Here is a 14,766-nt window from a genome sequence, read left to right as displayed (position 1 = left end):
ACCACCTAAGCAAGATGCTGTAATGATTATAATATATTTTATATTATTTTTTTTTGTTTTGTTATCATTTGGCTGTCTGATTTTCATTTATCATTAGTTATATGTCAATTTATTACTATTTACTATTTACCTGTTTGTTTATAATTTAACTATACCTATGCATTTATTTATGTATTTTATTTGTTTGTTACATTATTATAGTTTTTTTCGCATCCGACCTAGATATGGACCAAAAGGCCTCCTATCGGCATGCTCCGCTTTTGTAATCTTTGTTATCCTTTGTAACCGTGCGACTATACAGTAGTGAGCGCTGAAACTATTGGTTGTCCTAAAAAAGGTACGATAACTGTTTGGATGGGGATGAGAGGTGGAAATGGACATGAAACTGCCTAGTGTAGGCCTTATGGCCTTGCAATCTTCTCCATTCTTATGTCCTCCTGTTATCATATTCCCCCATCTCCTTCTGCACACCGAAGGTTATGTTGCTTCACCAGATTTTCCTCTTTATTTCCTAAATGGAACACATTCATTCTTCTCAAGAATTTCATCCAAGCTGCTGCCAAATAATCTTATTCAGTGTAGAGGAGCCTAGAGGTAGCAAAGAATTAAAGAAATAATCACTAGAGCAAATGGTATTTGTAGTACAAACCAATGACAATAGAACAACTTTGATCTGCTCTTTGTTGTTAAACCAAGCTATTATTTGTTCTATTACCTAACGTTGTTTATGAAGCCATCTTATTTCAAATACGCACACATGAAAACACACACGCGCAAACGCACAAACACATATAGATACACACATCCAGACGAGTTGGGCTGTGTGTATGTGTGTGTGTGTGTGTGTGTGTGTGTGTGTGTGTGTGTGTGTGTGTGTGTGTGTGTGTGTGTGTGTGTGTGTGTGTGTGTGTGTGTGTGTGTGTGTGTGTGTGTGTGTGTGTGTGTGTGTGTGTGTGTGTGTGTGTGTGTGTGTGTGTGTCTGTGTGTGTGTATGTGTGTGTGTGTGTGTGTGTGTGTGTGTGTGTGTGTGTGTGTGTGTGTGTGTGTGTGTGTGTGTGTGTGTGTGTGTGTGTGTGTGTGTGTGTGTGTGTGTGTGTGTATGTGTGTGTGTAAGGTCACTATATTTCCCACGGATCAGCCAATGTATGAGATTTGAGCTCTCATCCAGGAAGATAATAGCTGTCGATCACAATACCAACACGTGATCAAAGACCATGGTGAACCACTTGTGCGACATATTTTCATTATGGAGGATAAAGTCCTTTGTATGTGCGTATCATTATATGATTTTCATGTACCGTAAAGAGCCAGCTACGATCTACAGACATCACTATGGAGTATGTCTTTCAACATCGAGAAATGTTCGTGTATGAAAGTACCAAACGATACATGTAGTAGTTAGATTTCATATTAACCTAAGTGATTTTATAAAACATTTTGTATTAGAAAATAAAATTATAACAAGAATGTCGTTTTCTATATCCATACCATTTCAATGTGTGTGTGTGTGTGTGTGTGTGTGTGTGTGTGTGTGTGTGTGTGTGTGTGTGTGTGTGTGTGTGTGTGTGTGTGTGTGTGTGTGTGTGTGTGTGTGTGTGTGCGTGCGTGCGTGTGTGTGTGTGTGTGTGTCTGTGTGTGTGTGTGTGTGTGTGTGTGTGTGTGTGTGTGTGTGTCTGTCTGTCTGTCTGTCTGTCTGTCTGTTGTGTGTGTGTTAAAAGCGCAGATGCATTTGAAATATGAATTTCTTATAAAACGAAAAATAAAAGGAAAGAAATACACGTGTATTCAGGTGGAAGATCTGTTTTCCTGTTCATCTTCTTTCTCATTTCTCTTTTCTTCCTCTTACCCATCTTCTTTCTTCTCAACTTCTTGCTCTTCTAATTTTCATTCCCCATTTTATTTTCATTTTCTACCTTTTTCTCACTCTGCTTTCTTTCTTCTTAATATTATTATTCTAATTTTTCCTTTTTTTCAATTATTTTTCCTTTTCCATGATTTTTGTTTTGTCCCACTTTTTCTGCATCTCCTTTATTCTTCGTATTCTGTTTCGTTTCCATTGTTTTGTTCTCGTTAATTTTGTTCTTCCTTCTCTATTATTTTTTCATCTCATATTTCTTACGAAAGTTAGATTCCATAAGTCACTTTCCATATGAAATGGTCTGGTCACTTTTGGCTATCATCATCCTCATCATCATCGCCACGTATAAAACAGAGTGAGGCTGCGCCTTCCGCGGACAAGGCAGACGCCTCACACAAAGGCCCTTGACGCCCTCAATCTTCTTGCAGACCCCAAACACTTGTTCCTTCCTGAAAACTCCAAAAGAGATTTTAACCGGTCTTGGTGCCGAATGAGGAGGTCTCATGGGTGCGGCGCGGAGAGGAAAAGTCTCAGAGAGAGGTGGCTGGGGCTGTGGCTATAGCCACCACCACCACCGTCGCCGCCGCCGCCACTTCAGCCACCAGACTCGGCCCGGCGACGGACTTGGAACCGCCCGTCGGTCCAACCGGCGCGTCACGCCCGTTTGACCTGATCCTAATTCGGCAACAACTCGGCGAAATGGGTTTGCCACGATCGGCGCCTTCTCCAAGGTGGGGCGCCATATAGCAGAACCAACGGAGACAGGGCAGTACCGACAGTACATCATAAATCAATATTGTCTACGCAGACGAGGTATCAGTTAATTTTCGCGGCACATCAATTTGCCACCAATAGGGAAGAACATCCTCCAGAAGGAATAAGGCGTAAAAGAAAATTGAATGGTCTCTACATACTTTACGTATATGCATCTATTTCTATTTGTATATCTTCCCAGTTGTCTCTCTCTATATATATTTTAATACACACACACACACACACATACACACACACACACACACACACACACACACACACCTCTCATGGCGCTGTGGTTAGAGCTCTGGCCTGCCACTACGGAGGTCCGGGTTCGACTCTCGCCCGGGGCTGAAATAATATCAGTATCGCAGCGCTGAGGGGTGTTACTCCAACTCTCGTGGGCGGGGAGTTGGGGGTGTGTGTGTGTGCAAGGTCATAGCATTACCCATAGATCGGACCTACGAGCTCTGAGCTCTCTTCCAGGAGGGAAATAGCTGTCGATCACGAGTCCAACACGTGATCCAAAGACCAAGTGAATACACACACACACACACACACACACACACACACACACACACACACACACACACACACACACTGAACAATTTTATTATTGACAAAATTGTAACATGGGATATTTCCGAATAATCTGTCTTCTCATGTATATATTGTTTCTTTCTATATTGCTTTTCTGTACCTTTGAAGATGTCTTAAATCAGGGGTTCCCAAACTTTTCAGCTCATCGACCCCCTAGTAAAGTTTAAGACTTTCTATAGACCCTCAAACTATTAATTCACGAATTATGTCAGTTTATTATCATTATTGGTGTTGTTATTGTTATTAATGCTAGTAATATTATTGTTATTATTATAGTTATTATAATTATCCTTATTATTGTTATTATTATTATCATTATTATTATTATCATTTCAGTTATCAATAGTGTTATCACTTTGATCCGTTATAAAAGGGTTAAATGGCAACATTCATCAAGGCGACGGCATTCCAATAATGATACAGACACTTTCACATATACATAAACACAAGTGTTTTGAAATAAACATTTATAATTTACCAATGGCTTTAAGTGATATTATATATTCTTTATTATATTACTATAAGTAACATTCAAACCAATAATATTACACAAGCTCGTCATCTTTATGTTCATACACGATGTGGTTGCGTGTATGCGAGATTTTCCCTACATACATTGAATGGGGAGGATTTTCAACTCCGAGTGAACTGACATGGTTTTTCTTTGAGTTTAGATATTGGTTGGTTGATTATTCTCACTCTTTCAGTACGGGAAGAGAACAGGATAATTTCATGCTAACCATCTAATTTTAAAGACTGCCTTTCGACCCTATAGTAATTTACTGACCCCTTTCGACCCCCTAGCATTTGTCGACCACTTTGGGAACCCCTGTCTTAGATAGACGAAAACGTTCGGTATCCGTTTTTTTTTTTTTTTTTTTTTTAATTTCCCGGTGGTTTAAAAAAAGAAAATATATATATACACACATACACACATATACACACACACACACACACACACACACACATATATATATATATATATATATATATATATATATATATATATATATATGTATATATATATATATATATATATGCAGAAAAAACCACTGGGAAATAAGAAGCTTAGTCCGAACGTTTTCGTCTATTTAAGACATTATCAAGGAATATTCCTTGTATTCCGTGTATTCCTTGATAATGTTTTAAATAGACGAAAACGTTCGGACTAAGCTTCTTATTTCCCAATGGTTTTTTCTGCATATTATTTTCACGTGTGCCTTGTGAATTACTGCAATATGTATATATATATATATATATATATATATATACATATGTGTGTATATATGTATATGTATGTATATATATATATGTATATATATGTGAGTATATATATATATATATATATATACATATATATATGATGAATGGTTTAGACAGATGAGAGAGTGGGTGGAGGAAGAATAAGCGAAGATGGGCTGGAACTTTTTTTATTGCTTATACGTTTCGACCGACTCGGTCTTCTTCAGTAAGCTATCTACAAACAGTTTGGACCTCACATTTATATATCCGAGGACGGGAACATGGACAGGTCATCCCGCTGGCTGTCTGGGGATTCCCTTTACCGTACCATGCATGTTTCCCAATTGTATTTATAATTAGTTTACTTGCTCCCTTTGACAAACAAACAAAACCTTCCCTGTCATTGATATTTTTCATAGGAATTAATGTGGGCAGCTTCAACAGTCTTCCTCATGTCTTTCCTTAATCCCGTGTGTAAAACCTCGACTCCATCCCAGTGGGGCAAATGTCCAGATTGGTCAGCGTGCTGGAGGAGTGAGTTAGACGTCCTGTGTGACCTCAAGTCTCGTTTGTGCTCGGCTATGTGTTTCTCGACGCCTCGACCTGACTCGCCGTAATACGAAGATGAGCATCTACCGCAAGGAATGCGATAAATGGTGCTGAGGGCGTTTTGGGACAGTCCTTTTTTATTCTTGGTCTTGACGATTCTTCCAATATTGGAACTGGACGTCCTTGCTATTTTTATCCCACTCTTCTCAAGAAATCTGTCTATGCCTTCAGTTTTTCTAGAGTTAGGAACCGAAATATACTGTATCTTATTATCCTCGGACGATTGGGCATTTGGTCCCATGAAAATGTTCCTAGCTACTCCTTTCAGCTTGTTAATCATCCCCCCTGAAAGTGCAAGAGTTTACCTAGAGGAAGCTTGCAAAAATCTTGACGATAAAGTGAACGAGTTGCTCCGTGATGCAGATAGTCTTGCGTTACCCGCTGGTTATCGCGTAAGTTAGCCAAAGAGTATACGGTTCAAAGCGTTAAATTAAAGCGCAAACTAGCTCGTCTGTGCGAGGTCAGCGATTGGAACACAGTAGGACGTTTAGACCTGGTTCTAAACTTTTCAGACAGACGGTTATCCAACACAGAAAAGCAAGTACTCTCGGAGGTAACGGAAAAGCAAGTACATCGGAGGTAACGGAAAAGCAAGTACATCGGAGGTAACGGAAAAGTAAGTACATCGGAGGTAACGGAAAAGGTTTCAACGGGTTCATAAACTGCAACTATAAGTGGAGGGATCGTGATGCGGATAAAGGCTTTACTCAAGGAGTGGTCGCTTGCTATAAAGCATTAGCCCAATCTAACATTTGTGTTATTCCGAGGAGATATAAAGAGGCGCTACACACACTAAGCCAGGACGATAGCATAATAATCTCTCAAGCGGATAAAGTTGGGGGTGTGATTGTTATGAATAAGATTGATTACTTAGATAAGATACTAGATCTTCTGAATGATTACACCACTTACGAAAGAAAACCGGATGGAAACGCGGACAACGAAGCAGAGAAGTTTAAGATCGAGGCCAGGAATATCCTACGAAAATCTGGCAAAGGTAAGAAATTGATAGGCCTGTTGGAAGAGGCCCCGAGACCCCCCTTGATGCACGGCCTCCCAAAAGTTCATAAAACAGGGATACCTATGAGACCCATAACTTCAGGGATCGGAAGTGCTCCGCATAAGTTGGCTAAGCGTCTAGCCAAACCACTCTCTGGAACTCTTGGATCTATAAGTGACGCTCATTTAAGGAATTCCTCTGACCTCATACGCAGGCTGAACGATTTATATTTCTATGGTAAGAAGTTAGCTAGTTATGATGTGAAGGCCTTGTTCACAAATGTCGACGTGGAGGAGGCGTTAGTTGCCGCCAAGAAAGTCATAGACAATCTTAGTAACGACGAATTACAAATTCCCAGGAATGATTATATTAAACTTATATCCCTATGTGTAAAATTCGGTGTTTTTACGTTCAATGGTAAGGAATATAAACAACACAGAGGTCTCGCCATGGGAAGTCCTCTTTCTGCGGTGCTGGCCTGTCTTTTTATGGAAACGTTGGAGGAAGATGAATATAGAAGGATCATGGGTAGAGGCACCACGTGGTTAAGATATGTGGACGACGTTATTGTAATAGTTCCAGAGAATATCGACATTGAACATAAGTTAGATAGACTCAATAGAGTCCATAAAGATATACAATTCACTGTAGAGATGGAAGACGACCACAAGTTACCATTTCTTGACACGTTGGTGCACAGGAGGGATGAAGGAGTAAGATTCTCAGTGTACAGAAAACCCACCAACAGAGACGACTTTGTGCACTATTTTTCAGGACACAGCGAGCGAGTGAAGACCGGCGTGCTCATAGACTTCTTCCTCAGAGCTTTTAGAATTTGCAGTGAGGAATTTTTAGAAGATGAATTAGCCTACATAACCAATGCCTTTAAGAAATTAAAATATCCAGGGGGGATGATTAACAAGCTAAAAGGAGTAGCTAGGAACATTTTCATGAGACCAAATGTCCAATCGTCCGAGGATAATAAGATACAGTATATTTCGGTTCCTAACTCTAGAAAAACTGAAGGCATAGACATATTTCTTGGGAAGAGTGGAATAAAAATAGCAAGGACGTCCAATTCCAATATTGGAAGAATCGTCAAGACCAAGAATAAAAAAGGACTGTCCCAAAACGCCCTCAGCACCATTTATCGCATTCCTTGCGGTAGATGCTCATCTTCGTATTACGGCGAGTCAGGTCGAGGCGTCGAGAAACACATAGCCGAGCACAAACGAGACTTGAGGTCACACATGACGTCTAACTCACTCGTCCAGCACGCTGACCAATCTGGACATTTGCCCCACTGGGATGGAGTCGAGGTTTTACACACGGGATTAAGGAAAGACATGAGGAAGACTGTTGAAGCTGCCTACATTAATTCCTATGAAAATATCAATGACAGGGAAGGTTTTGTTTGTTTGTCAAAGGCAGTAACTAAATTAATCATTAATACAATTGGTAAGCATATGCATGGTACGGGAAAGGGAATCCCCAGACAGCCAGCGGGATGACCTGTCCATGTTCCCGTCCTCGGATATATAAATGTGAGGTCCATACTGTTCGTAGATAGCTTACTAAAGAAGACCGAGTCAGTCGAAACGTATAAGCAATAAAAAGAGTTCCAGCCCATCTTCGCTTATTCTTCCTCCACCCACATATATACATATATATATATATATATATATATATATATATATATACATATATTTCATCTTCCTTTGGTACTTATTTAAACGATTTTTAAAGCTTCGAACTGTATTACATTGCACTGCCTCTGCAGGAAGTTTATTCCATTCATTCAAGTTGTTTCTACCTACTTCCAAATTTGATTTAATTCCTGGCAGCTTGAGACCATTATTTCTTGTCTGATTCTCATTCAGTATGAAATTTTTGTCACTTTTGATGTTGTCAATTCCCTTTAGAATCTTAAATATCTGTATCAAGTCACCTCTGAGTCTACATTTTTTAGGGAAAATAGATTCATATGTTGTATTCGATTGTCGTAGGATTTATTTTTTGTTTGGAATCAGTTTTGTGGTTCGCCGTTGTGTATATATATATATATGTATATATATATATATATATATTATATATATATATGTATATCTATATATATATGTATATCTATATATATATATATTTTTTTTTTTTTTTTTTTTTTTTTTTTTTTTTTTTTTTTTTCTAAAGGGTTCAGTCAAACATGGAAACTGATCAAGGTTGCCACCCCGCGGTGAGGACACAGAGAAAATGAAGCTCTCTTAAAATCAACTTTAAAGAAATATAATTAAATATGAGTTTAGAAATCATTTGAAGATCACATGAGTACAGCTAAATAGGACATAACATGATACAATACGTGACAATTTGCATCCGATCTCTGATTAACATGAATACGAAAAGGTTCATACATACATACATACATACATACATACATACATACATACATACATACATACATACATACATACATACGTACAGCTACACAGAAAACTATCGTTAGTAGGGGTGTCGAAACATTCGCTAATGAACATAACCTTATGATACCGAAGGGTTGGTATTTCTGGGGTTCGAATTGTTCGAATTCCTTCTGAATGAATATGAATCGAATAATAGTTCCGGAGTTCATATGGATTCACTATGACATGATAATCTTATTTCCGATGGAGACTTCAACTTGTCTCAAATAGTTTCGTTGTTTTGTGTCAAAATGATTAGCGTGATTTACTAACGATAGTTTTCTGTGCAGCTGTACATACATACATACATACATACATACATACATACATACATACATACATACATACATACATACATACATACATACATACATACATACATACATACATACATATACCAAAGTCTTTTTCCCCCTTACAAGGGAGGTAGCCAAAAAACAATGGCAGAACAACCATTCCCACCCATTCCATCCCTAACATACTCCACTCCTCTCCACCCTCTTCCCTCCCTCTTATATTGGCACCTCCTGGATGATGGGTCATCCCTGCATCTCACCCATTGCTTTAGGTCAGAAGCAGTGTCGCAAGACACAGCACATCCCCAACAAGGCCGCTTCATTAATTAAATCGCTGACCCTCCCCCCCTCTCCGTCCCCTCATGCAGAAAATCAGAAAAGGAAAAGATGCGTTAATTTATTTTTCACACATACTCCCTCACTCCCCATCCCCCACCCACTCCCCCTCATGCATCACAGCATCATCCATACACAACCATTCTCCATTCACCTATTTTCTGTCCTCTCCCGTTCTTTCTCAACAGACATCCCCCTCTTTCCCAAAGCCCCTTTTACCTCATCCATCCATCTCATCCTAGGTCAACCCCTTATGTTCACTCCTTCCACCTCTGCCTTCCACACCTCTTTTACTAGTCTTTCTTCACTCATTCTTTCCATGTGTCCAAACTATCCCAATACTCTTTCATCAACCCTATCTCCCAACTCCTTTTCCATCCCCGTTCTCCTCCCCACCTCCTTATTTCCCACTCTATCTAGCCTAGTAGCCCCTTTCATACTTCTCAGGCGCCTCATCTCAAACACATTCAAACTCCTTCTCTCTTCTTCTCTTATGCTCCATTTTCTGCCCCGTACAGTGCTGTCGGCACAATCACTCTTCATACAATCTCCTCTTAGCATCCATCCCCAAATGTCTATTTCTCATTACGCTTTTTAGTCCCCCAAGGCATTTACTCACTTCTCTCAATCTACATTCTACCTCTACCTCCACTCCTCCCTTTCCCGCTACATACGCACCCAAGTATCTAAAACTATCCACTTTCTCCAGTCTCTCTCCCTTAATATTCATTTCCAGTCTGCTGCCACTTCCTCCCCTTGTACATCTCATCACCTTACTTCTACCCACATTTGTCTTCAAGTTCCTTCTTTCGCACACCTTTCCAAGCTCTGTCACTAACTTCCTCAATCCTTCCTCTGATCCTGCTACAAGCGCAGTATCGTCAGCAAATAACAACTGGCTTGTCTCCCACTTTTCTCCATCTTCTTTAACCATCTCCAATCCCTGACCTACTACCTTTGCATTTACCTCTCGCACCACCCCATCCATGTATAAATTGAACAGCCAGGGTGACATGACACATCCCTGACGAAGTCCCACCTTTACCTCAAACCATTCACTCTCTCCATTTCTAATCATAAAAATCTAATCTAATCTTAAAATCTTTCCTCCTATCCCATATATTTGCAATACCTTTCACAGTGCCTTCCTGTCTACCGTGTCATAAGCCTTTTCCAGATCCATAAAAGCCAAGAAAATATCCTTATCTTTTCCTATAGCTTTCCCACATATCTGTCTTACCACAAAAATCTAATCTACGCAACCCCTACCCGTCCTAAACCCACACTGTTCCTCACCAATTACTCCCTCTGTTCCTTTCCTAATCCTCTCAATCAAGATTCTCCCATAAGCCTTCCCAACTACACTTAACAAGCTGATCCCTCTGAAACTATTACACTCACACTTTTCCCCTTTTCCCTTGTAGCACTCTACCGTCTTTTAAACAAACATTAAATAACCACACCAGCCAGTCCATCATCACTGCACCTCCTTTTTTTCAGATATTCTGCATGATATCCTTCTAACCCAGGTGCCTTACCTGCTCTCATCATCTTAATAACTGCCTTCACTTCATGTTTCCTTATTTCTCATCCATTTTCCTCACTCATCACGGTCATTTTCTTAGCGCTTCCCACTGTAACTACCTTTCTCTCCCTATCCTCCTTCACATTTAGTAACTCCCTAAAATACTCTGCCCACCTTCTCTTCCATTGTCATCTCACAATCTGCACCTTTTACCTTTTCTTCTCTAGTTGATTCGCCTCCTCTCCCTTTCTTAAATTATTTCCAAAACACATTTTTTACTTTCAAAAAAATTTCATACTCTTACCCCATTTCACATCTGCTCTCCTCTGCCTCCTTTATCTTACGCTTTACTTCTCTTCTCTTTTCTTTGTACGTAAGAATTCTTAAGCTAATCCTAAGCCCCAATAACTACATCACTCCGCGCACACTTATAAAAGGGGCACTACAAAAACTAAGTCCTAATTAGTTTGGCTCACTGCTACGAGACCGAGGTGGGAGAGCACTAAACTCAATGCAGGCATATTAGAATCTGACAGGTTGAGTTAGGCCTGGGCTGATTCCCGAAGGCAACTCGCGGCTCACTGGTTAATACAAGCGAGACTCGTTTCTCCTCGCATGACCAGGTTACACTCAGCTCGCTGGTTAATACAAGGAGGGCTTGTTTCTCTTAGCACGACGAGCCTATGTTCTTTCGGACGACGTGGTCCTTGGTCTGCTTACGCGGGAGATACAAAAGAAATGTTCCTACGTCACTACTTATAACGTAAACTAGATTTATATAGCAGAGGCACATATACAATGGACACTGGAAACACAAATACAATATTCTTATAAATGAACATAAAAGTTTACAGTAACAGATATGCATTATACAATGTAGGCTCATGTAAATAAAAAAGATACCTTAAGGTGACATAGATTTTAGCCATAATCAACCAAAGTGTCACCCATAGTAATAGCACGAACATACGTAGTACCCGAAACATGACATTTCCTCACAAATAATAATAAATAACTACATATATGGGATGTCCACACCACATAAGGGATTACAAAGGCGGAGCATGCCGACAGGAGACCTTTTGGTCCATTTCTAGGTCGGATGCGAAAAAAATCATAATAATGATAAATAAACCAATAAATGAATAGATAAAAACTATAATAATGTAAATAAAAAATAAAATACATAAATACATAGGTATAGTTAAATAACAAACAAACAGGTGAATAGTAAATAATAATAAATTGACATATAACTAATAATGAATGAGAATCAAGCAAATAATAATAAACAAACAGACGAATGATAATCAAACAAATAAACAAATGATATAAAATAAATTATAGTCATCACAGCATCATAGGTGTTTATCTAAATGATTCTTAAAGCTTCGAACTGAACTACATTGTACTGCCTCTGCAAGAAGTTTATTCCGTTCATTAACTACACGGTTGGTGAATTTGTTTCTACCCGCTCCCAAATTATATCTATTTCGGGACAGTTTGAGACCATTGTTTCTTGTCTGATTCTCATTCAGTGTGAATTTTTTGTTACTTTTGATATTTTCAATTCCATTTAGAATCTTAAAGACCTGTATCAAGTCACCTCAGTCTACGCTTTTTTAAGGAAAACAGATTCATATGTTTTAGCCGATTTTCGTATGATTTATTTTTGATGTTTGGAATCAGTTTTGTGGTTCGCCGTTGTACTTTTTCCAATCTGTCAATGTCTTTAATGACATTCGGTGACCATACGGAAACAGCATATTCCAAATGTGGACGAACTAACAATTTATATAACTTGTTAATGAGTGATGGACTTTTGAAATCAAAAGATCGCGCAATCAATCCTAGAAATCTTATTTGCTCTCTCAGAGGCTGAAATACACTGCTTGGATGATTTGAGGTCGTTACTGATAATTACGCCGAGGTCTTTTTCACTATCCACTTTTGTTAACGAATTTTCAAATAACTTGTAATCGTACTTACTGTTATTTTTACTTATGTGCATTACCTTGCATTTACTTGTATGAAATTTCATTAGCCATTTTTCAGACCATTGCTGTAATTGATCTAAATCTTCTTGAATATCTAATTGGTTTAAGTGATCATTTGCCATTCCGCACAGTTTTGTATCATCAGCAAATTTGGAAACAGTAGATTTTAGTCCGTGGTCTATATCATTTATATATATACTATGAATAGAAGTGGCCCAAGAACGAAACCCTGAGGAACTCCATTCGTAACATTTTTCCATCCAGAAGTTTTTCCATTTAAAACAACTCTCTGTTTTCGATTATTCAACCAACTAGTCCAACTTAATAGGCTACCACTTATTCCGTGTGAAGCTAATTTAGTAAGTAGTCTTTCGTGTGGGACGGTATCAAAACCCTTTGCAAAGTCTATATTGTTTCTTTTGTCACATAGATGTAACAGTATATATATACATTTTTATCAACTACAATTCTCTTTAAATCTAAGCCATTATTATCGAGATACTTTCCCACGTTCGTATACTTACCAGTTTTACTAATATAGTGGAGATGGGTTGAACGCAAAATTTCGTGTACGTGTATGTAATTCAAGCATACAAATATATAAGAAAAGTTGCGCTCAATTTATATCTCTCTTAATGTCACTATCACTTGTCACGTGCTAGTGTAGGTTCAAGTCCTTGGGTGTACCATGTTTCAATTTCTGCATGTTGGCCTCCTCGAGTCTCTCGATGTTGATGGTTTAGAATTAAAGTGGATTGTGGTTGATAGAAATGTATATCTGCTCACTGGGACCCATTCAGTGTTGTACAAATATTTTCTCGCGTTCGTATACTTACTAATTGTACTATCATAGTGGAGATGGGTTGAACACAAAATTTCGTGTACGTGTAACTCGAGCATACAAATATATAAAAAAAAAGTTATGCTCAACTTATATCTCTCTTGATGGCACAATCGGTTCAGTCGCTATCACTTGTCACTTGCTAGTGCAAGTTCGAGTCCTTGGCTGTACCACGTTTCGATTTCTGCATGTTGGCCTCCTCAAGTCTCTCGATGTTGATGGCTTAGAATTAATATCTTTCTTAATGTCACTATCACTTGTCACGTGCTAGTGCAGGTTCAAGTCCTTGGGAGTACCACGTTTCAATTTCTGCATGTTGGCCTCCTCGAGTCTCTCGATGTTAATGGTTTAGAATTAAAGTGAATTGTGGTTGATAAAAATGTATATCTGTCCACTGGGACCCATGCAGCGTTGTACAAATATATATGTATATATATATGTATATATATGTATGTATATATATATATATATATATAAATATATATATATACATATATATATACATATTTATATATATATATATATATATGTGTGTGTGTGTGTGTGTGTGTGTGTGTGTGTGTGTGTGTGTGTGTGTGTGTGTGTGTGTGTGTGTGTGTGTGTGTGTGTGTGTGTGTGTGTGTGTGTGTGTGTGTGTGTGTGTGTGTGTGTGTGTGTGTGTGTGTGTGTGTGTGTGTGTGTGTGTGTGTGTGTGGTGTGTGTGTGTGTGTGTGTGTGTGTGTGTGTGTGTGTGTGTGTGTGTGTGTGTGTGTGTGTGTTTGTGTATGTGTGTGTGTGTGTGTGTGTGTGTGTGTGTGTGTGTGTGTGTGTGTGTGTGTGTGTGTGTGTGTGTGTGTGTGTGTGTGTGTGTGTGTGTGTGTGTGTGTGTGTGTGTGTGTGTGTGTGTGTGTGTGTGTGTGTGTGTGTGTGTGTGTGTGTGTGTGTGTGTGTCTGCAAAAAGATCACAAAACCACGTGATCCAATAAATTGCTGATAACCACAAAGGAAAGGGAAAAAGAAACTAGAATTCCCAAGCGCTTTCGTGATATTTCACATTTCAGGGGAATATGTTTAGTCGGGGGTCTGTACCAGCTGTTCAGGTGTGTGTTGATGGCCTTTGTTTGAGAAACCGTTGTTGACCAGCACTTGTGTAATCCTGTCTAGCTCGGCGCATTGCGACAGGTCTCTTCTGACGTATGCATCTATGGTGGACTTCCGGTATCGCGATGGGCATTCACTCTTCCCGTTAGGCAAAGACCAGGGCTGGAGAGTTT

General features: G+C 39.1%; 1 protein-coding gene across 1 annotated transcript in view; it reads left to right on the top strand.

The window, feature by feature from the left end:
* The first annotated feature begins 5,307 nt into the window (after positions 1-5,307).
* Positions 5,308-14,766, top strand: part of LOC143034772 (uncharacterized) — a 10,494-nt gene continuing 1,035 nt past the window's right edge. Inside the window, exons 1-3 of the mRNA XM_076201120.1 lie at positions 5,308-5,454; positions 5,575-5,615; positions 5,833-6,451. Of these exons, the coding sequence (XP_076057235.1) occupies positions 5,308-5,454; positions 5,575-5,615; positions 5,833-6,451 (807 nt within the window). The remainder of the gene's footprint in view (positions 5,455-5,574; positions 5,616-5,832; positions 6,452-14,766) is intronic.

This window comes from Oratosquilla oratoria, chromosome 18 (assembly GCF_046742065.1).
Source record: "Oratosquilla oratoria isolate Oo_2021 chromosome 18, ASM4674206v1, whole genome shotgun sequence".
NCBI lineage: Eukaryota > Metazoa > Arthropoda > Malacostraca > Stomatopoda > Squillidae > Oratosquilla > Oratosquilla oratoria.
This window is presented reverse-complemented; position numbering and strand designations above follow the sequence as displayed.